The 22,008-nt window shown below is 44.5% G+C and overlaps 11 protein-coding genes across 11 annotated transcripts; 4 read left to right on the top strand and 7 right to left on the bottom strand. All coding sequences in view use genetic code 12, as the record gives it.

Moving 5' to 3' along the window:
- Window positions 1-295: 295 nt before the first annotated feature.
- BEM1 (phosphatidylinositol-3-phosphate-binding protein) lies at window positions 296-2,098 on the top strand (the record flags this gene model as incomplete). The annotated part of the gene is made up of 1 exon (XM_001485907.1): window positions 296-2,098. One exon carries the CDS (start codon window positions 296-298, stop codon window positions 2,096-2,098), a length of 1,803 nt encoding a protein of 600 aa, XP_001485957.2.
- Window positions 2,099-2,152: 54 nt separating this feature from the next.
- Window positions 2,153-2,815, bottom strand: PGUG_01626 (uncharacterized protein; the record flags this gene model as incomplete). Its single annotated transcript, XM_001485905.1, has 1 exon — window positions 2,153-2,815. One exon carries the CDS (start codon window positions 2,813-2,815, stop codon window positions 2,153-2,155), a length of 663 nt encoding a protein of 220 aa, XP_001485955.2.
- On the top strand, window positions 2,255-2,794 carry PGUG_01627 (uncharacterized protein; the record flags this gene model as incomplete). Its single annotated transcript, XM_001485906.1, has 1 exon — window positions 2,255-2,794. One exon carries the CDS (start codon window positions 2,255-2,257, stop codon window positions 2,792-2,794), a length of 540 nt encoding a protein of 179 aa, XP_001485956.2.
- Window positions 2,816-2,921: 106 nt separating the features above from the next.
- PGUG_01625 (uncharacterized protein) lies at window positions 2,922-4,727 on the bottom strand (the record flags this gene model as incomplete). Its single annotated transcript, XM_001485904.1, has 1 exon — window positions 2,922-4,727. The coding sequence occupies one exon, from the start codon at window positions 4,725-4,727 to the stop codon at window positions 2,922-2,924; it is 1,806 nt and encodes a 601-aa protein (XP_001485954.2).
- Window positions 4,728-4,939: 212 nt separating this feature from the next.
- On the bottom strand, window positions 4,940-6,892 carry PGUG_01624 (RNA helicase; the record flags this gene model as incomplete). The annotated part of the gene is made up of 1 exon (XM_001485903.1): window positions 4,940-6,892. One exon carries the CDS (start codon window positions 6,890-6,892, stop codon window positions 4,940-4,942), a length of 1,953 nt encoding a protein of 650 aa, XP_001485953.2.
- Window positions 6,893-8,562: 1,670 nt separating this feature from the next.
- Window positions 8,563-12,930, top strand: BUD5 (Ras family guanine nucleotide exchange factor; the record flags this gene model as incomplete). The annotated part of the gene is made up of 1 exon (XM_001485902.1): window positions 8,563-12,930. One exon carries the CDS (start codon window positions 8,563-8,565, stop codon window positions 12,928-12,930), a length of 4,368 nt encoding a protein of 1,455 aa, XP_001485952.2.
- Window positions 12,931-13,155: 225 nt separating this feature from the next.
- On the top strand, window positions 13,156-15,552 carry ACO2 (aconitate hydratase; the record flags this gene model as incomplete). The annotated part of the gene is made up of 1 exon (XM_001485901.1): window positions 13,156-15,552. The coding sequence occupies one exon, from the start codon at window positions 13,156-13,158 to the stop codon at window positions 15,550-15,552; it is 2,397 nt and encodes a 798-aa protein (XP_001485951.2).
- A 20-nt stretch (window positions 15,553-15,572) lies between these two features.
- Window positions 15,573-17,114, bottom strand: VMA2 (H(+)-transporting V1 sector ATPase subunit B; the record flags this gene model as incomplete). Its single annotated transcript, XM_001485900.1, has 1 exon — window positions 15,573-17,114. The coding sequence occupies one exon, from the start codon at window positions 17,112-17,114 to the stop codon at window positions 15,573-15,575; it is 1,542 nt and encodes a 513-aa protein (XP_001485950.2).
- A 389-nt stretch (window positions 17,115-17,503) lies between these two features.
- Window positions 17,504-19,267, bottom strand: PGUG_01620 (uncharacterized protein; the record flags this gene model as incomplete). The annotated part of the gene is made up of 1 exon (XM_001485899.1): window positions 17,504-19,267. The coding sequence occupies one exon, from the start codon at window positions 19,265-19,267 to the stop codon at window positions 17,504-17,506; it is 1,764 nt and encodes a 587-aa protein (XP_001485949.2).
- A 413-nt stretch (window positions 19,268-19,680) lies between these two features.
- PGUG_01619 (uncharacterized protein) lies at window positions 19,681-20,820 on the bottom strand (the record flags this gene model as incomplete). The annotated part of the gene is made up of 1 exon (XM_001485898.1): window positions 19,681-20,820. The coding sequence occupies one exon, from the start codon at window positions 20,818-20,820 to the stop codon at window positions 19,681-19,683; it is 1,140 nt and encodes a 379-aa protein (XP_001485948.2).
- A 143-nt stretch (window positions 20,821-20,963) lies between these two features.
- PGUG_01618 (uncharacterized protein) lies at window positions 20,964-22,001 on the bottom strand (the record flags this gene model as incomplete). Its single annotated transcript, XM_001485897.1, has 1 exon — window positions 20,964-22,001. The coding sequence occupies one exon, from the start codon at window positions 21,999-22,001 to the stop codon at window positions 20,964-20,966; it is 1,038 nt and encodes a 345-aa protein (XP_001485947.2).
- Between the last annotated feature and the right edge of the window lie 7 nt (window positions 22,002-22,008).

Genomic DNA, 22,008 nt, shown 5'->3' with positions numbered 1-22,008 from the left:
TATTGGGACTCAGCGCCGCGGCCGCGGCCGCGACCATCGCGATGCAGGTTGGCTGCAACCACTGTAAAATACACCTCGGTCAATTAGCACGAAAAATGGTCAATTCGGCCCCAACATTCACACATGTTTCCTAACCCACCCGCTGTATACGAATCCACTACAAAAATCAATTTATCTCAACTCCTTCCCCTCCTTTATCTTCCTCTTCGCCCGTATTCCACACTCCCCTGCTACCCCTGCTCCTGCAGACAACTTAAGGCATCAAAATCGAAATCTCAAACTTTCCCTCCACTTCATGATCAAATCGTTCAGGAAGGGGAAACGCCTGTCTGACCTGTCAGACAAGCTGAAAAGGTCAATTTCGCGTGTCACCTCGGGCAGCTCAGCTTATGGTTTTCATGCTACAGGCTCGGGTTTACATGACACGAATAACGTGGATGTTCTGCTTTCTTCGCCACAAAAAGTTATTAAAGCTTTGTATAAATACGAGGTCCAGGGTCCTGGAGAACTCGGTTTTGACAAGGGCGACTTCTTCCACGTGGTTGCAGAAGAAGAGAATGGCTGGTACCAGGCCAGCAACCCAATGACTCATGCCAAAGGAATGGTACCCGCATCGTACTTTGAGGTGTTCAATCGGTCTCGTCCAATCACCACGGAAAACCCAGCGGTCACCAGTCCACGCCGACACCGTTCCGCGGGCTCGGGCCAAAATTTGGCTTACGCAAATGGCACAAATAGTCCGGGGTCTGGTCCTGCGGGGCAGGCCCATCGCAACTCCAACCAAACGTTGTATGCCACCACACTTTTCGACTTTAAGGCGGAGAGAGACGACGAGTTAGACATCGCTAAGGACGAGAACCTTATTATATGTGCGCACCATGGTTTTGAGTGGTTCATTGCCAAGCCAATCAATCGTCTTGGTGGCCCTGGTCTCGTGCCGGCCCTGTATGTGAAAATTCGTGATCTTCTCAATCCTAATAACACAGCGCCCTCGGACGACACTGTCAAGGTAGTGGAGACGTTTCACATTCCCACCGTCGAAGAATGGAAACAACAAACAGCCCGCTACCAGGCTTCTACCATTCCCCTTGGTTCGATATCGAACCAAACACCCGTGGTACTGTCCAATACGCAATTCTTCCAGAAAGATACTTCCGCGCAATCTAACAGACTGTCGCTTAGCTCGCTCAATGCGTCCGTTTTAGAAGCCAGTGTCGACTCATATCAGTTGGATAATGGTCGCTACCAATATCTTGTTATAGCTCGTCTCAGCAACGGCAAAGTGCGTCATCTCTACCGTTTCTACCAAGACTTCTACGATCTCCAGGTGAAGCTACTTGAGCTCTTTCCGTATGAGGCTGGCAAGATTGAAAACCTGAAGCGAATCATTCCTTCGATTCCTGGCCCTCTCATCAACGTCAACGACAGCATATCAAAGCTACGCCGAGAAAAATTGGACTACTATCTTCGGAATCTAATTGCGCTACCACCACATATTTCTCGTTGTGAAGAGGTTTTAAAGATCTTTGATGTTCTTGATAACGGGTTCGACCGTGAGTTCATCGATAAGAAAGAAAACCGTCTGCTGAAGCCAATATCACAGAAGTCGATGTACCATCAAGACCGTCTTTCTCAATACTCGAACATGCTCAATAACTCCGGTGCCACAAGAGTGCTGTCAACTCCTACGTCTTCCGACTCGTTGAACCGCTCGATCTCTTCATCATCTGCAAACCTCATCAACTCCACCTCCACCTCTGTACCATCTGACCGCCCCACCAAAATCAAGGTAAAGTTTTACTACGAGGATGATATTTTTGTGCTTTTACTTCCCACAAACCTCCGTTTGCACGACCTTAAATCAAAACTTTATAAACGATTGAGTTTGGATGACTTAGCAAATGGACGTCCAGTGGATGACATCATCAGGATTTACCTCAAAAATGACTTTGACGCTGTTTTGGAAGAAACTGGTTCGGTACTGGGTCTTGAAGACTCGGCGCAGATCAAGTTGTCTACAATTGAAATCGCTACTGACGATCAATTCCACCACAACATGTACGACAAGTGTAAATTAGCTATCTTAGCAATTACGTGAGTTATGATAATCATGTACGAAACTTCACCTGTTGAATTGTAATTTATAAATTTGCTAACCTAAAAAAGATTCAAACACTTTAACCAATTCATTTGGTTCGGTTCCGCTGGAAACGGAGTCGGCTATAATACCATTGACGCTCACAGTAGGAGTGACATGAACACCTACATTTCTCAAGTATTTCGTGAAATACTTCAAGTCAGTTGTGGCTCCGTTTCCAGGGTTCAGTTCAATCTGATTGACCGGTTCTTGCTTGAATGTAAGTTGGTCCAAAACATCGTTTTCACTGAATGGAAGTTTGACTTTGCTAAAGGCGATTTTCGCAATCTGCTTGTAGATCTCGTTTCTGTTCAATTCCACATTGGCTTGATCGTAGAAATGCTCCTTGTGGTCGTAAATAGCGCGGGAAACGTCCCAGAAAAGCTTATTGGTGTTTTCTCCTCCTTTTTCTCTCAACAACTTTCCCACCACAAGTGCAAATTCATTCAACAACACAGAATTGGGGTGCCATGGCTGAACAACGTTGACGTAGACAAACTGGAACTTGTCTGCATGTTTTTCCTGCAACTGTGGAATCACCGTGTCTTGAAGCTTGACATACAATCTGGCGCTAAAGGGACAATTGTAATCAAAGTAAAGATTCACCACGTTGGGAGGTGTCTTGGACGAAAGACTAGGGTAGAAGTAATTAGTTAGCGAGTATTTGGGCGAAATCATGATGACTGTGGCTTGTCAATATCACCGTAACTACTTTGAAGTTGCGGAGTGCGGCGCGAAAAACATCAATGCACCACGTATACCCGTCGGTCTGGGTAGAGTAGTGCTAACTAAGCTGGCCGTTCACGTTAGTGTTTTCTGTCTGAGAGTAGCGATCTCGCATCACATCAGCAATCTGCCTGGAATTCAGTTTGATAGGAAGAACTCGAGGTCGCTCAAATTGAACCGGAGTGTTTTGTACTGATTGGGAACTAGCATATGAATTTTGCAGCGAGGAACTTTGCGAGTAGCGAGCAGCTATTGGAGACAGCCTTGGACCCACCAGTTTTAATTGTAGCCTATGTTCGACATTCTGTGGGGTAGGAGGCTGAGGTTGTGGTGACAGTTGAAATTTTGTGTTGAGGTTTCGTATTGGAGGAAGAACAACTTGATTTGGAGTTGATTGTTGAAGATGGGCAATTGGGGGTAAAGTGACCAAGTTTTTGTTTGGTGTGTGTTGCGTAATGACGGCCACCTGAGATGATGAAGAGGGTTTTTGTCTTTTAGCGACAGGAGCATCGTCACTTTGGTGGTTGCTCACTTCTTCGACTTCTTCGTCTTCAGAGTCCGAATAAACGAACAATCGTTTTTCCTTTTTATCAACCTTGCTGGGTTTTGTCCCTGTGGGTGATGGAGACCTGGACCCCTCAGATGACGAAGGATTAATCCGTATAGCTTTCACTTTCTTTGTATGAGGCACGTTGTCTCGCGGCGTACCGTTGACCCACGAGTGGTAAAATTCTTCTCCGAAACTAGTGTTTTCTTCCACCTCTTTCGTCTGAGTTGAGTCCACATCTTTTGTCTGAGGTGGGCCAGTATTATTGGTGCGTACGATACTCTGGATCGAGATTGTAGGACGAGACATTCTCATTCGTTCCGCTATTTCTTTTTCCCTTTTGTTGGAGACGAGCTTATCAAATCCGGTGAGCACTATTCGCGGCTTTGGACTAGGTTGTGGTACAGAGCTCGAAGGAAGCGATTCTGGATGTGAGCTAGAAGGTACAGCAGAAGGTACGGCAGAAGGTGAGGCCGAAGATGAGGCAGGAGGTAAGGCAGAAGATGAGGCAGGAGATATGGCATCGCTTGGTCTTGGAGTAGTATTCTGGGCAGAGTTCTGACCAGAGTTCTGAGCAGGCCGAGGACTTGATGAAGTGACCTTTTTTTTGTAAACTTTGGGTCCACGACCCATAGTAGGCACAGTTGGTCGTGGAATCGAAATGGTGGATGGCAGACCAGGTTTCGTGATTTTTGATTTCTGCCGTAAACCGCGTTGTTTAGCTATCGCTGCAGCAGACGCATTTTGCAAGTCACGAATAAGGAGTTCTTGAGCTCTTTTGTTCAATGTATTCGTAAAGACATTGGGTCTTGGTTTCTGCACGGGTAAAACACGAGGAGCAGAAGATATTACTGATACTGAGGCTGCTTGCTTTGAGCCTGTCGCATCTGGTACTGCTTGCTTTGAATCTGTTTGATTTATGGACGTTTGGTTTGAACCCGTTTGATTTGTGAATGTTTGGCTTGAACCTGTTGATACTGTGTTTCTTGCAGCTGACGATTTCAAGTCATTGACTAGTTTCTCGAGTTCGGCCAACTTTTTCGATCGTTCAAGATCTACCAGCTCTTTTTCTTGAAGTTCTGGTCCGACTGTAGCCTTGTTTATCCTCCTAAAGGCTGTTTCCAGTGGATTTTTGTCTTCTCTTTTTTCGTGAACCAAGGCAACCGGAGCACCAATTGTAGGTAAGTTGTTGCCATTGTACTTTTCTTCGTTTTCAGAAACCACAGGACGTCTCCCTGGCCTCCCTAATCGCCAGAGACGTCGCAGGGCCCACTGGAACCAACCACTGCGTGGTTTGGAGGCATCTGAATCAGCCATTGAGTAAATAAGAAACGATATCAAACCGCGCGGCGCGAGATATTAGCCGGGACTGCATATCAAATAGTATAGCGCTAAGCGTAGATTCGTTCAGTTGTTTAATGCCTATTCTATTACATTCTAATTACATTCTATAGCTCTATCAGATATAGCCGGAAGTATCACTTCCGCTTAACAAAATTGTGACTTCATCGCATTTTCACCAAATTCACTCAATAAAGAAACTCATCGCTACTGAAAACGGAGCCCTTTTTCTCCAAAAACTCCAAATACTCTCTCCAGAGCTCATCTCCCTTCAAGCACGATACATCTCCAATCAAGATCAACCCATACTTGGCACGAGTGAGTGCCACATTCAACCTTCTCTTATCATTCAAGAACCCAATCTTGCGTTCTTCATTGGACCTCACACAAGACATCACCAAAAAGTTCTTTTCTCTTCCTTGGAAAGCATCGATAGATGCTATCATGATGCCAGAAACAAGGTGGACTGTCACCGGTTTCGATTCGTTGTAAATGTCATCTCTATCCACTTCCACTTGCACTTCTTCCTTTTCAGGATTGATAAGATCATTTTTCACAAGTTGGTTTGAAATGAGATCTCTTTGGCCACGATAGGGAGTTATCACACCTATGTCTGATTTCGATACTTGCTTGTCATAAATGAGCTTCATTAACACTTTTGTGACATATTCGATCTCATTCAAGTTGCTATAAGTGTATCCTCTATCTTCGCGGAATCCATATCGAACTCTGTCCTCTCTGGCTTTTCCCTTGGTGTCCCAGAAATACACTGGATTTTCCGGAATGTTGTCCATGGCACGATCATCAGCAGTTATTCCATCCTTTAGAAGTTCATCGTAAAATTTGACTCGAGGAAACTCACTAATGGCAGGATGCATTCGGTACTGAGTATCGAGCATGTGTGGGTTTCGGTACGAGTTATTAAGAAGAACTCTCTCAAATAAAGACAACGAGAGATTAGGCACCATCGAGAAGCTACTCAACTGTCTTTGGTCTCCCACAAAAACGAATTTGTCAACTCCAGGCATAGACAAAGGAATGAGTGTAGTTGGCTCCGACGACTGAGTGGCTTCATCCATGATAACTACTGGTAATTTTTTCACCAGCTTCAATTGGTTTCCACCAGCTACAACTGTCGTTGTAAAGATGACTTTGGCTTGTGCCGTGAACATATCGGAGAGTTTGATCTGCTGTGTAAGAAGTTTCTTATACAGATTCTGGCTCACATTCGAAAATGGACGACGGAGATCATCAACCGTTTGCTTCATTTGTTGTGGAAGAGCATCGTATACTTTATGGTGCAAGCAAATTGATGCGAGAGGATGGTCTCTCGAGTACTCTTTTTCCTTCTCATTGGAGACAATTCTCAAAATTTCACGTCCATGGGTTTTGATCAACTTTTCAGCGATATTATCAATGGCTATATTGGACGCAGCGACAACAAGAATGGGAAAAGTTTTGAGTTCCAGTAACTGCAAGATGATCTCGTGGATGGTGGAAGTTTTACCTGTTCCTGGTGGACCCTGGAGCACAGTGATAGCATTGTTAAGTACAGACTGAACTGCCACTTTTTGAGACTCGTTGATTCGATTTTTGAAAGTCAAGAAATTTTTGAACACTATCTGCTTTATAGGTTCATTTCCTAGAAGCATCTTGATAAATTTGGGGTTGTCAATGCGGGACATTGCTAGAAATACTCGGCTAACAGGAACTGAAACAGGAAGAATTCGAAGATGCTTGACATTGACAGACAATGGTAACGGCATGTTGTTCCAGCTGTAAAGTTCAGCCACCATTTCAAGAACCATGGGGCCATTGCGACCACCTTTTTTGGCTTTAACGCTGTCTGAAGTCATCACTTGAGCATACCAGGCAATGTCGTCTCCAAGCATCAAAATGATTGCCAGGTTTAAACCAAACGGTGTTTTCTTCAATTGCTGCATTTTCTTGGAGAGAAACTTGTCAAGAATGTGGTCGGTCAATGGTATTGTAACCTTGAATTGCTTATGCTTTTTGTTTTGCTCTTGGTACCATTCAAGGAACATATCTTGAGGTTCCAAATAAGACATATTACTTGCACCCATGCTTAGTTTTTCCTCCATGAAAAGAAGATAGCTGATTTCCCGGAAATACTCATCCATTGATGGATAAGTGAGTGGAGGCTCTGGGACTTGGGTTGTATTTCGCTATACCTGGTGGTAGTTCAAGTGGTATTTCCTTGACTTCAGGCGCTTGCTTCAGTACCGTAGATTCAGTTTTTGGGTTGCTGTTTTCTTTCCCCGGATTTCTTGCATCTTTCTTGTTGTCTTCAGGTTTTTTTGAGTTTCGTTTGTTGGATGAGACATTTCCCTTGCTTGGTTTGGCCTCGTTTCGACTTTGGGAAGACAATCCGTTGTTTTTGTTATGTGCAATTGGCCCACTCAGAGGTTTCAGGCCTTTTTTGTTGCTTGTACCAGAACCATTATTGGAGTTTCCGGCGGGAGTTTTGTCATTATTACGATCTTTTCCAAGCGAATCATGATTATGAGGTTTGGAACCAGACTTAAAAACCGAATTGGATCCTGATTTAGGTCCAGATTTAGGTCCCGATTTAGCTCCATCTTTTGCTCCAGGTTTAGCTTCATTTTTAGCTCCATTTTTAACTTCATTTTTAGTTCCATTTTTAACACCAGGTTTAGCTCCAGATTTATCGTTACGTTTATCGTTACGTTTATCGTTACCTTTACCCTTTCCCTTGTTCGGCTGAGGGGTGCTGGTGCGAGAAGGTATGCGGGACGAGGCTCCAGAGCCAGGTGCACTCAGCTCATTGGAACCCACGGCACGCATAGTAGCACCCGATTTTATCGCCTTAGCGGTGGCAATTTTGTTCTGATAATGAGCTCTTCTTTCCTCTGCTTCGGGCAGAACAACCTTGGGTCGCGATTTCTTGTCATTTCTGCCACCCTTTCTGCCGACTTTTCGGCTTCTTCGCTTACCTCCAGGTGCAACATGCTCTTTGATTCCCAACAACTCCGTCAAAAAATGATCATCTCGTTCACTTACAAACGATATACGTTGGTTTTCTTCTGTTGCCTTGGGCAAACAATTTCTACAAACAATCATTTGTGGCTTTCCTTGAGGATTGGCGACAAATAGGTGACTGACCGAACCACAATATTGGCACTCCATGTCGACTAGCTTATAATATTGGCCTAGTTTTTGGAAGAATGAGCCATTGGAAAGCGTGTACAGAGCCGATGGTGAGTCCTCTTTGGCGGCACATTGGTTACACAATAATGACATCTCAGAGAGACCAAATCGGAGAATCTGAAGCTGATGAATATTGGAATCTTCGCATTCCTCGCATGCTATAACTTCGTCCCCTGATTCCGCAGACTTGTGTCTTGTGGAAGAAAGATGCTTGGTGATCTCAGAAGCATCCCCCGTGTAGTGGCACGTTACACAACTAAACATGACGATGCTCATCGAATCTCGATTGTGTTATCGCACCCAGTGCACCGGATTCTCCATCCGCATTCGCCTAATTGCAGCCTTGCACCTCATTCTCTTCTGACGCGGCGGTCGCGCGTCTGCGGCGATTTAACCAAAACTCGGAGCACATTCGGTTTTTTTTTAAAGTACATTCCTGCTAGGAAATCGTACTAGAATTACTTGTGAGTCCTTGTGTGCTGTACACTTTCAGGATCTTTACTTTTTTACCCAAATTCACTCATTTTTCACTCCTTTTTTTTACCCCAATTTACCCTTGAATCAGCCGTTTTTTACAACGAATCTTCCGTTTTTCAAGTCCTGATTTGATTTATTGTTAACCATGCCTGTCCACTATAGCACCTCCTCGAGCGTCTACTCGCCAGTCGAGTCAAATTTTGCTTTTCGTCGTGACGAACTCGAACAACTTAACGAAGATGCTGATGAAGAATACACCAACGAACAACGACAAATGAACACAGAACCCAGCACTCTGACGTTCCAGACTTACGTCACGGCTCACAGTGGCAGCGAGCAGAGCGAAAACTCGCTTGCAGTGCCTGGTGCTTCTGCTGGAGTGTACGATACTACTCCAAAACTTGATAACGTTCCCGATTTTGTCAACGACGAAACCCCTATAATAGGCAACGACGGGTTTTTCCAAAATGGCACCGGCCCTTCCAGGTCGTCGCTTTTGCCACACCAAGAACTCCACTCGAGATTTAAACGTCTCTCAGTCACTCTTCAGCTGTCGTCTAACGGCACCTCTGGAGACTCGTACCTCTTCAAAAACTCATTTCAGCAAAACGTTGATCGTGTGAACAAAGACAATAATCAATTGCCATACGACAACCGCACCAGTGCTTACTACAAGCGTATTGACGAACCCTACGGTCCAGATAGCTCGTTTGACGATGATACTCAAATACAGAACGATGCAGAGTCGTCGGTCGCCCGTGATCGCTCGTCCGTGATAAGCACTTCCTCTTTCAGCCGCTCAAGCGCCAGCAGTAGCAGAGCGTCTCTGATCCGGAACTATGTCACCAACAAGGAACGTGCTCGTTTGGCGCAAGACACAGAAACCGTTACTAGTGGTACCGATAAGACCATCTCAAACAGCTCGCTGACTAACTTTAATTTCAACCAAGATGCATCGTTTGTCAATTTCCGTGGTCTGCGTGTCTCTCCCACCAAACCAAAAGCTGGCTCAACTTTGGAGGATGTTCCCATTCGCCGTGACTTGGTTTACAAGTTTGATCAGGAAAATGGATCAAAGAACGAGCTCAGTGAAAAGGAAAAGAACGACTTGGCCATACACAGTGCAGCACCTTCTCTTGTAGGCGATTCTTATGGCGATTCGTCTCTTGATCCTCGATCTGCGGATGCGTCCCATTTGGATGAGTCTTCTACCGCTGAAACCACGGTGGATAGCATACCAAACTCTATGTCATCAAAGATCCAAGTGGATGAGGAGAATCTTGCTTCTTTGTTCATACGAGCAATTCATCCGTTTGACTCTTCGACCCTTCAATCGGAATCAGATGCTTCCATTTGTCTCTCTTTTGATAAAGGAGACTTGGCTTTTGTCCATACTATCGATGAATCAGGCTGGGGAGAAGTCACACTCGTTGAGTCATTGCAGCGCGGGTGGATTCCTATGAACTATTTTACGATCGGGGTTGAAGAGGACCTTGACGGAGCAGAACCGTTCGACGACGACGATATTGGAGCCATTCCGAACAGTATCTACCTCAAGCCTTTATTTCACTCATGTGGCAAGTTTTTGACAAACCCACTTTCACACAAGAACCGTCACGGAAAGTACACGTTTTCGATACGAGTAATCAACATGATTCGGGACGGTGTCAGATTGCTCCTTCAAGAGACTGATTGCTTGTCAAGAGCCAACGAAATTGTCACAAAACGGCCAGTGGTGCGTAAGACCAGAAAGTCTTTGCTCGCAGACTGGTATAATCTTATGTTGAAGGCGAACGATTTCAAAGGCACTTCGAATTTCAACAAGATAGAGGTATTAACTTTGATGGTGTATCAAGTGATACGTAAGGCTACAGCATTTCTTCAAGTCTGGTCCATTGAAAGCAGACAAATCGTAAAGAGAGATACGGAGCGGGCACTTCAGAGCGATATGAACAATCATCCTTTACTTCCTTCGCCTCCCCAAGCAAAGCAAAGGGTGACCGAAATCAATGGTCTCTTGTATTCTTACTTGGGTTTGATTATCGGACGTCTTGACTTGGTGGAGCACAACCCTGTTGGTTGTGACATGCTTGAGGTTTTGACCCATCAAATCATCTTACTTCTCAGAGAACTTCTCTTTATATCAAAAACAGGCTCAGACTTTTCGGCGGAGAAACCAGCTGAACTAGATGACTCTTTAGACTCGCTATTGTCGTTAGTGAGTGATCTTGTCACGGATGTCAAAGCACTTGTCCTGAAGACGCTCAATGAAACCGAGGAAGACAAGAATGTTTATCTCTCTAAGAGAGCAAATAAGAGTGCTGGTCCAAAAGACTACCACTACACTGCCGAGGGAGGAGCATTAATTCAGATTGCTGCCAAAATGATAAAGTCCATTTCTGGTACAGTATCTGCAATTCGTAAACTTTTCGAAGTCACTGGTGATTTCAAATTAAACGCCGAGCGTTCTTACCCTGATTACGCTAAAATGAAGATAGACCCAGAAGAATTTGTCAAGAAATGCACTATTGGAATGGTTCAATATCAAGATTTGACGAAAAAACAGATGAAAGAATACATGCCTGCCAAAAAGCAGGCATCTAATAGGTTCTCGATGATGCGTAGAGGGCAAACTGGAGCATTGGATATAACACCTGGTGGTCTCAGTATGCTACACGACGTTATGCCCAACGAAAATGGAAAATTTGGAGATGATGATGCTTTCAAACCATTCACCAACCAATCAGATACTGTCAAGCATAACATCAATGATGAGCTTCTTGTTGATAGCAACGGCAATTTATTGGGCGCCTCATTCAAAGGATTGGTTTACACGTTGACGAACGAAGACTCGCCCCCAGAATACTTTTTCGTGTCTACCTTTTTCATCTGCTTCCGAACATTTACAAATGGTATCGATTTGATTGAAGAGCTAATTACTAGATTTGAGCTTGGTAACAACTCTCAGAATGTGGACATCAACTATGAAATAAAACTCAAGAATCGGAGGCGGTTGATTGTCAAGATGTTCCAATTGTGGTTGGAATCCTATTGGAATCACGAAGCTGATTCTCCATTGTTGACTACATTCATCAACTTTTTCAACGAAGGTGTCGCCAACTACTTGCCCCTTGACGCTATGAAATTGTTAGAGGTAGCAGCAAAGTTGTCTTCCAAGCCGCTAATCGAGAACCAAGGTAAGTCTCGCAAAGCGAAACCTGCAAAGCAGTTGATAACTCGTAGTATTACTGTCACAAGAATGAACAGGAAAAATGCCACCGAAAGAACTTTTGTTGACAGCACCTTGAGTTCACGGTATTCGATGGTAGACGGGTATGAGTTGAGTAAAATCAACACCAACTCGTCCACTTCAAGCTCTTTGAAATCAATGACCCTTCCTATGCCACTTGGTGTTGGAAACCAGACCTCCTCGGCTAATTCGCTCCTCACTAAAAATCAGTTGATTACGATTGAAAATGTCAATTTGACGTACCGTGCAATCTTGGGAGAAAGCTGGTGTAGTGAAAAGTTCATCAGTACGAAGGAGTTTATACCATTGCCATTGGGTATCATGTTGGACAATTGGTACAAGATATGTGATCAAAGTTGGGTGTTATCTAATTATCGACCCAATTTACTTGACTTCAATGGTTTAGAAATCGCCAAGCAATTGACTCTCGTGGAATCGTATATCTTTTGCAGCATCAAACCGGAGGAATTGTTAAACGAAAACTACACATCGAAGCGGGCGCATCTTAATTTGGCGCCGAACGTCAGAAAATCTGTTTTGTTTACAAACAGTTTGTCGTCATATGTATTGGAGTCGATTTTGCAGCCCAAGATCAATATCAAGATGAGGGTGAATATGGTGAAGACATGGCTCAAAGTTGCAATTTCATGCTTGTACTTACGGAACTTCAACTCGCTTGCGGCAATCATCACAGCTTTGCAATCTCATTTAGTCACGAGATTGGATCGCATATGGGTGGAACTTTCCGACAAGTACACTGAATTGTATGAGTATTTGTCTGGTATAGTGCACCCCAACAAGAACTATAACGTTTACCGTACAAAGTTGCGGAACTTCTTGGTGGCCAATGACTACAACATTCCCATTGTGCCCTACTTCCAGTTGTTTTTGCAAGATTTGACGTTTGTCATGGATGGAAATCCAAATTTCAGAAAGGCTAACACTTTCCTCAATCAAAAGTTGATCAACATTGACAAGTATTTGAAGGTTACTCGTATCATTGCAGACATTGAAAGCTTGCAAACACCATATGGATCACAAGCAATATCTAAGGAAGTCTCTCGCAACAGTTTCTTTGGCGGTAATGGTAAGCCCCAGGAATTGGAGGACTACAATATTGTAGCTTCACCTCACTTGCAAGAGTTGTTATTACTCGAGATATGGAAGGTGTGTCAGCTCAACAGGAAAGAAGACGATCGCGCATGGAAACTTAGTTGTTTGATACAACCCCGTGAAGGACAAACAGTAAATAATGTATTATAATGGACATGATTGCAACATTCTTTAAGATTGCAAAATGAGAAAATAAGAAAAATTATCACTTTGAAGCCTTTTGCAATTAAGCTTCAATCTTAGACCAGCTCATCATCTACTAAACCGTACTTACTACACTACACATTCCCTCCATTCACTACACGCCATTTCTCATTCATTGCCATCCACCCCACTTAGCCTGATGTCGTTATCGCATCGCCCGCTTACATCAGCATGACTCATCCGCATTCTCAAATCATTTTATTGGCACACTACAGCATGTTGAGGGCCAGGTCTATTTCGTACAGAACGCTAGCCACAGCGGCGAGAAGCCTCGAGGTGCCGCAGGAGTATTCCAGTCGCACTCCTCCCTACTCAAAATTGGTGGGAAAACTTCAACAAGTTCGAAGAATTGTTGGAGATGAGCCATTGACTTTGGCTGAAAAGATCCTTTATTCGCATCTTGTGGATCCTGAAGAGAGTTTACAGGGTCGTCTTAGTGATATCCGGGGCCAGCAGTACCTCAAGTTGAATCCTGACCGAGTAGCCATGCAAGATGCTTCGGCACAAATGGCACTTTTACAGTTCATGACATGTGGAATGTCATCTACAGTTGTTCCTGCTTCCATTCATTGTGACCATTTGATTGTAGGCAAGGATGGAGAGAAGGAGGACTTGGTTTCGTCGATTTCAACCAACAAGGAAGTTTTTGACTTTTTGCAAAGTTGTGGTGAAAAATATGGTATACAATTTTGGGGACCTGGGTCCGGAATTATTCATCAGATTGTATTGGAAAACTTTTCGGTTCCAGGTTTGATGATGTTGGGTACCGATTCACATACCCCCAATGCTGGAGGATTGGGTGCAATTGCCATTGGTGTGGGTGGTGCTGACGCTGTCGATGCATTGACCGGTACACCATGGGAGTTGAAGGCACCAAAAATCCTCGGTGTGAAGCTCACAGGACACTTATCGAAGTGGTCGACTCCCAAGGACGTTATCACCTACTTGGCGGGTATTTTGACCGTTCGTGGAGGCACAGGCTACATTGTAGAATATTTTGGAGAAGGAGTTGAATCTCTCTCTTGCACTGGAATGGCTACTATTTGTAATATGGGAGCGGAAATAGGTGCTACCACCTCCACCTTTCCTTACCAAGACGCCCATCGTCGTTATTTAATTCAAACCAACAGAGAACCTATTTCCCGTGCCGCTGATGCTGTCAACAAGGCATATGGCTTTTTGCAAGCAGACAAAGGAGCTCAGTACGATAAAGTTATCGAGATAAATCTTCTGGAGTTGGAGCCCCATGTCAATGGTCCATTCACACCAGACTTGTCGACACCAATCTCTTCTTTCGGAGAAGTTGCAGCCAAGGAAAAATGGCCATCTACCGTTAGCGCCGGTTTAATTGGCTCTTGTACCAACTCTTCGTACCAAGATATGTCTAGAGCCGTGTCCATTATTCGTCAAGCTGAAAAAGCCGGCTTGAAGCCCAAAATTCCCTTCTTTGTGACACCAGGTTCTGAGCAAATTAGAGCCACTATTGAAAGAGATGGCTTACTTGAGACGTTCGAGAACAACGGTGCTGTTGTCTTGGCAAATGCCTGTGGTCCATGTATCGGTCAGTGGGATCGTGGTGATGTGAGCAAAGACTCCACTGATTTCAACGCAATCTTCACATCCTTCAACAGAAACTTCAAGGCAAGAAACGATGGTAACAGAAACACCATGAACTTCTTGACTTCCCCCGATATGGTTACTGCCATGATCTATTCGGGTGACATGTCGTTCAACCCTATTACCGACTCTATCAAGTTGGAAGATGGTCTGGAATTCCGATTTGAACCTCCATCAGGTGCAGAATTACCTTCGAGTGGATTCGAAAAAGGAAGAGCCGAATTCTACCCAGAGGCAGATCCAAAACCCAAGCCAGAAGTGCAAGTCAATGTTTCTCCAGAGTCGGACCGATTACAGCTTTTGGACCCATTCAAGCCATGGAATGGTGAAGAGCTACTGACCCATGTTCTTCTCAAAGTTGAAGGTAAGTGTACCACCGACCACATTTCAGCGGCTGGTGCCTGGCTCAAGTACAAGGGTCACCTCGAGAACATCTCTTACAACACATTAATTGGAGCTGTTAACAAGGAAACTGGTGAAGTTAATAAGGCTTACGATTTGGATGGATCTCCATATGGAATTCCTGAACTTATGATCAAGTGGAAAGAAGAACATCGTCCGTGGGTTGTTGTTGCTGAACACAATTATGGAGAAGGTTCTGCCAGAGAGCACGCTGCTTTATCGCCAAGATTTTTAGGAGGATCTATTATTCTCGTCAAATCCTTTGCGAGAATCCACGAAACAAACTTGAAGAAACAAGGTATGTTGCCATTGACTTTTGCAAACGAACAAGACTACGATCGCATCTCGGGTGGAGATGTCTTGACCACAGTCAATTTAAGAGAAATGATATCTAAAGGAGGTGACAATGGCGGATCTTTGACGGTTCATGTCACCAAGAAAGACGGCAGCGAATTTGACATTGAGTGCAAACACACCATGTCGAAGGATCAAGTCGAGTTCTTCAAGGCCGGTTCAGCCATCAACTACATCGGGAACCAAAAAAAGTAGCATGTATTTAGATTTCGAATTTAAGCATCGATCAATTTGTCCTTATCATCTTTATCGTGCGATTGATCAGGATCTTCTTCTGATTCTTGTTCTTGTTGTCTCAGTCTCTCGTAGAACTCGTCCAAAATCTTGGGGCTGATTCTGTTCAACAATTCCTTGGGGTAGATCCGTAAGAAAGACCAAGCTTGATCCAATGATTCAAAGATGGTACGATTTTCGTACTGACCTTGAGTAATGAAGTTCTTTTCGAACTTTTCCAAGAATTCTAACGACAACTTGTCCTCGGTACTCAATGCTTCTTCACCCACAACTGCCTTCATAGCAGCGGCATCTCTACCAATGGCATACTTGGCGTACAATTGATTGGACACATCGCCATGATCTTTTCTCGTCATTCCTTCACCAATAGCCGACTTCATCAACCGGGACAACGAAGGCAAGACATTGATGGGGGGGTAGATTCCTCTGTTAGATAATAGTCTGTCCACGAAGATTTGGCCCTCAGTGATATAACCTGTCAAATCGGGAATAGGGTGGGTAATATCATCGTTAGGCATGGTCAAAATTGGAATTTGAGTAATGGAACCATTACGACCCTCCACACGGCCTGCTCTTTCGTAGATGGTGGACAAATCTGTGTACATGTAACCAGGGTAACCTCTTCTACCAGGAACCTCTTCTCTGGCAGCCGACACTTCTCTCAAAGCATCAGCGTAGGAAGACATATCAGTCAAGATGGTCAAGACATGTCTCTCGGTTTGGTAAGCCAAGTACTCGGCGGTGGTCAAAGCCAAACGAGGAGTGATAATACGTTCAATAGTTGGATCGTTGGCCAAGTTGAGGAACAAGGAAGTTCTTTCCAATGAGCCATTTTCTTCAAAGTCCTGCTTAAAGAACCGCGAGGTCTCTAAATTGACACCCATGGCAGCGAACACAATGGAGAAGTTCTCCTCGTGACCATCGTGGACGTCCTTTGTTGGACGAACCAAGCCAGCTTGACGACAAATTTGGGCAGCAATCTCATTGTGTGGCAAACCAGATGCCGAGAAAATGGGGATCTTTTGGCCTCTAGCGATCGAGTTCATGGTATCAATGGCACTGATACCGGTAGAAATCATTTCCTCTGGGTAAATACGAGCATAAGGATTGATGGGTGAACCATTGATGTCCAAGTAGTCTTCAGCAAAGATCTTTGGTCCCTTATCAATTGGTCTTCCAGAACCGTCAAAAATACGTCCCAACATGTCTTCCGACACAGCCAAACGCATACTTTCACCGGTAAATTCAACTCTCGTTTTCTTAACATCAACTCCGGTAGTTCCCTCGAAAACTTGCACAATTGCCTTGCTTCCACGTACCTCCAAAACCTGACCAGCTCTTGACGAACCATCAGGCAAAGTGAGATTGACAATCTCATTATAACGAGGAAATTTCACATTGTCCAAGATCACCAATGGCCCATTAACTCCACCCACGGTGTTGTAGTTAATCCGGGGTTTAATTTTGAAGCCTTCTGTCACGGCCTTTTTGTTGATTTCGTACAATTCCTTGTCCAGTAACATTGTAGGTGATGGAATTATAGCCTATTAGCCGCAGTCAAATACAGATGGGAAACTAAGCGACGGTGAGCTGAAATGAATGTTCAACGATAAGGGGTGGGAGGTGAAGTTCGCGCGTGCGGAGATATACGCACGCACGGTGACGAGGTGAGAGCAAGACAACGGTAAGAGATATTATGTACATTGAGAAGTATTGGCGAGCAGCTACAAAGTGGGCATCTCAAGGGCGGATCCAGTGATCAGCAGAATGCCTGAAACTTGTTTTCCGTAGAAATTGGCGAAGAAATACCAAAGATTGCCCTGGCCATTGTGCAGGAATATCGGCCCAACTTCATATACCAACCAAGAGCTCCATTCTCCATTCTCCATTCTCCCTTTTCTTCATCTCTCGTCTAATGTAATTTGCTCACAACGTCCCAGTCATCGAGCTGCTCCTTAGACTCGGCCATCATGGAGAACGTGGTGCTGGTAAATTGATGAGCTCTAGCTGAAGCACCGCTCACCATCAACTTGTAAACCGCTTGCATTATCACTTTAAGCTCGGGAATTTTTGTTTCTGGACTCGGCTTCGATGAGTCTGTGGTCTTGGTCAGGCTGGACTCACTGACACCACCGTAGATCTCTCCTTCCATATCAGTTAGCTTATAATCTGTGTCGCCGAATAAGCGCTCAAGAAGACCTCTGGGTTTCTTTTGCTTAACATAAGATTGCAGAGGAAGCACACTGGAGTTGGTGGTGCTCACATTGCTGACTGTAGATACCAACGATTGAGAACCTGTCATTTCCACTTGATTTTCATTTTTGAGCTGGGTGAGTTTGAAGTCAAAGTATTGTGCCATATTGAGCAGTTTGGTGAGAATTGAAGTGAGGTTAAAATCGTCAACTTCTCCCGTTCGAACATTGCTAAGAGAAGTTGAACGTGTGGTTGGTACTCGGTTAATTGTCACCTCAAAAAAATAGAGAAAGTTTGCAATGATTTTTGCAACTGTCAAAAGAAACCTTAAAAATTCCTGTGGGGAAAATTTGGTAAACGGTTTCGAAAGAATTTTGTGTGGAACAATGACCACAGTTTTCCCGTACAAAGAATTTTTTGATTCCTTTTTCACAGACGGTCTTTTGGTCATTTCTACCTTGGGTTCCAGCTCTGATTCCGCTGAATGTTCGGTGCGAGCCCGGCGCTGCAAATTGAGGGTTTTGGAAGAAAGAGGAAGCTTGAATGCCTCTCCCAATCTAATTACCTGATCGGGCTCCTTTTGGGGACTAGGGGAGGTTTCTGGGCTGGGAGAGCGTTGCAATTTTGGTTCTTTAATCCCAGAATACATAAAATCTTCCTGGTCCTGGATCGATGCGAAAAGCTGTTCATCGGGAAGAAGTTTTAAAAGTTCAGGTAAGAACGGCAATTCTACACCATCCACCTTGAACAAGTCAGCAAGGTGCAGTTGGAACTTGATGAGATTCTCGAAAAACTCGTTAATTTGAAGCACTTTACTGTTGTGGTTGAAAAGCAGTTCCAAATTGAGCACTGGTTGGTTGTAGAATAGCAACGACTTTGAACTCCTTTGCGAGCTGATGCCAGCACCAGATCGTCCCGGGGAATTCAGAAATGCTAAGGAAATCAAAGTGAGGTATTGTTGCTTTTGGAGCAGAACTGCCTGCCGCTCTACTTGGATCACCTTTTCGCCTCGAAAATGTCGTAGTTGACTATCGAGTTCATTGATTTGTTGAGTGAACCAGGTATCAATCCTGGCAGTAGACGAGGGCTTTATTGTATCTTTTGCTGCTTTGGACTCGCCTTTTACCTGTTCTATGGATGATCGAAGTGACTCAATTGTGCGATTAATGTTGCGTACTTTTGCCTTTGTATTTAGTGCTTGGAGCTTTACTAGTCGATAAGCGAGGTTTTTCATCAGCTTTATGGATGGATTTGGAGTAGATGGGTTATCAGGAAGTGCCAGAATGGTGTCGCCATTCTGTAATTTGTTACAAAGGTCAAATATTTGGTTGATTTTATCTCGAGCTGCTTCGATTTGGCGATCGGATTCAATACACGAATTGCGTACTAGGGTGCACTCCTGACCCACACAATCACCACAGAGAAGATTATGGTGCAAATTCTGTTGTGGTGATAGACAGAAAGGACATTGTCCTTCAGGCATGGGGCAGATAAGATGAGACAGAGAGTGGTGTTGGGTCGCGGATGCGCGACAGGCTGCAAATTGTGGGGTACAGTTAATGTTAAAAGAGCTAAGAGAGCTATGTATATCCACGACAGACGGTTAAGTAATTCAATTAAAGGCCAACTCGAGCCATACTGGTTGATAAGTTTCGAATTGACAACTCAAATATTCATCAATGTTCATCAATTCACATTACTAAATCCATCAATTCTGTCAATTCAGTCGCTCTATCATGAGTGAAGTACTCAAATAACGAGTAACCAACGAGCGTTAGTAGTGTCAGATTTTCGTAACCACGTATTTCGACCAACTCTCCAATAATCAATACTCAAAATCTAGTAGTCAGTTCTAGTATTAAAATTCGAATAAACAAACTCGAGTAACCAATTCGTCTATCTTCTTCTTTTGCGCAACTTTTTTCTCTCCACAATTTCCCGGATCATGAGTGCCAATGCAGCATCGACTTCTTCCTCGCAGTCAATTGCTGCGAATCCACATTTCCAATCTCGTGCGAGTTTCTTACCCTCTTCAATGAGCTTAGGAGATGCCAACGGGCTATTCACATGAGTGCACAAGATCCATGCTGGGGGAGGACAATTGGGGTCAGATGGGTCTTCGGGATTAGGTGGTAATTCGCTATGGCTCTGCAATGAACGAAGCAGTTTGCGCTGTGCTTCCAAGCTCCCTGGAGCCCTATCTTTGAACATATTCTTGAGGGCACTTTTCAACGAAAACATATCACTTTCTTTACCCATTTCCCACTTTGTTCGAAATGCATTGTACTCCCTCCACGCTTCGTCAAGGGTCTCTTTTATGGAAGGAAGAAGAGCAAGCGAGTTGCCTTCGGTGGACTTGGGGCTAGCACCATTATCGTCAATTGCCGACTCGTACGCTGGAGGCATGCTGGTAGGTACAGCACTGTAAACGAAAAAGTAACCATCGATTGCCCCATTGAGTTCGCTGGCTCCCGAGGCTACGAGCAAAGGATTCGTCAGCACCGGTTTTCGTGGCTCATCCGCTAGTTTATGGAGCACTTCTTTGTCGAGTTTTCTGTATAAAGATGCCTCGAGAAACGGAACAACCATGGTGGGATTATATGCTGGAGTATCCACCAATTCCACAAGAATTGGAGAAACTTCCGGAGGAACATACGTCTCCGAGTGATGCAGATGAGTTAAGTACACGTCATTCTTGATTTGGGTTGGCAATTTGTCCGATTTCAATGTCTTGGAGTAAGCCTGGTAAATTACTGGACTGAGACTAACCGACGAAACCGAGGTCAAAAGTCCCAAACTATGCTTTGTATCGAGTTCATCCAAGATGGCTCGGGCCACCAGTGACGTGGCATGGTACGAAAATAGTATAGGCACCACCAGATGAGTCGGGTAGTAAGTGTCACGAAAATGGCCCAATGTCAATTTTGAAACTACCGACGATTTTCCGGACTTGGGCCCTCCTAGGAGTGCTATACGGACAGGAAACTCGTAATTGATGGTGGCGCTCACATCTTCGACCTTGGCGGTCCTTGACATCACACAAGAAACTCCGAAGAAGAAAGAGTTGCGATGATTTCGCCCCACACTGGTGTTGGGTGCGCACGATAAGCGAAAAGGCGCGAAAAAATAAGTTGCGAAAAATCAAGTAATTGTACCATTATGTTATACATTACAATTGTCTAGTCAACCGGTGCCGTCGCCACACCTAGCTCGCTGTCTCCCTGGCCAAAGTACAAGAACCATTTGTTCTTAAATTGCACCAAACCTTCGGTAAAAACCACCCGGTTGACCTGGCCCTCAATTTCGTTGGCAGCATCCGGCACAAGAATAGGGCTATCCATACGAGCCAAAGGACCTGCCCCAAGGTTGTCGTAGTCCACTAGCATCTGGGAGATGGCGTAGGTGTCCTTGGCGTACTCTGCGCCTCCAGTAGTAGCAGAATTGTAGAATAGAACCCACCAATTTTTGCCAGGAATATCAAGCTTGATTGGGGCTGGTCCTGGCTCAATGAGTTTATTTTGCCAAACATATTTGCCCGTGGTGAAAGTATTGTTGCCATAAGACGTCAGAGTCAAGTTCCAATGGGCCAAATCGCAACTTTCTGCCAAATGAAATGCACTATCTCCCCATATCATATAATACTTTCCATCTTTGTTGCGCTCGGTGAAAATTGCACCTGATTTCAGCCATGCATCCCTAATAATGCGGTGACCGGTACTAGTCACCGCTATGTCTTGCCACGATGAATCTGAGTTGATAATGGGCGGATACTTCTTCCAGTGGAAAAGATCGTTGGACGTAGCCACACAGAGCCGAGCAGTGGCTCCATCATAGGCAGTGTATGTCATGATAAATTTTTTCGTTTCCGGGTCTCTCACCACACGAGGGTCTTCACAGCCACCATTTTGTTCCCATGGCTCGGTAGGATACAAAACAGGCTTGTGGTACCGCACAAAATTGTACCCATCATCAGACCATGCTATCCCCACACTAGAGACCTTGGTTCGATTCTGGGCTCGGTAAAGTAAGAATACTTTGTCGTCTACCACAATAGCCGCGGCATTGTATATGTAGGATTCTTCAAACTCGTGTTCTGGGTCCGGAACAAGAATGGGATTATTCTTATACTTTGTGAATTTGGGGCCAATGGGGAAAGCAGTAGGCTCTACGTAGTGGTGAGTATTTGTGGAATTTTGGTCAATCTGCGGTTTGATCATTATCGTT

Source organism: Meyerozyma guilliermondii, genomic scaffold (assembly GCF_000149425.1).
Source record: "Meyerozyma guilliermondii ATCC 6260 scaffold_2 genomic scaffold, whole genome shotgun sequence".
In the NCBI taxonomy this organism is placed as follows: domain Eukaryota; kingdom Fungi; phylum Ascomycota; class Pichiomycetes; order Serinales; family Debaryomycetaceae; genus Meyerozyma; species Meyerozyma guilliermondii.
Note: the sequence above shows the minus strand (reverse complement) of the source record. Positions and strands in the feature narration are given on the sequence as shown.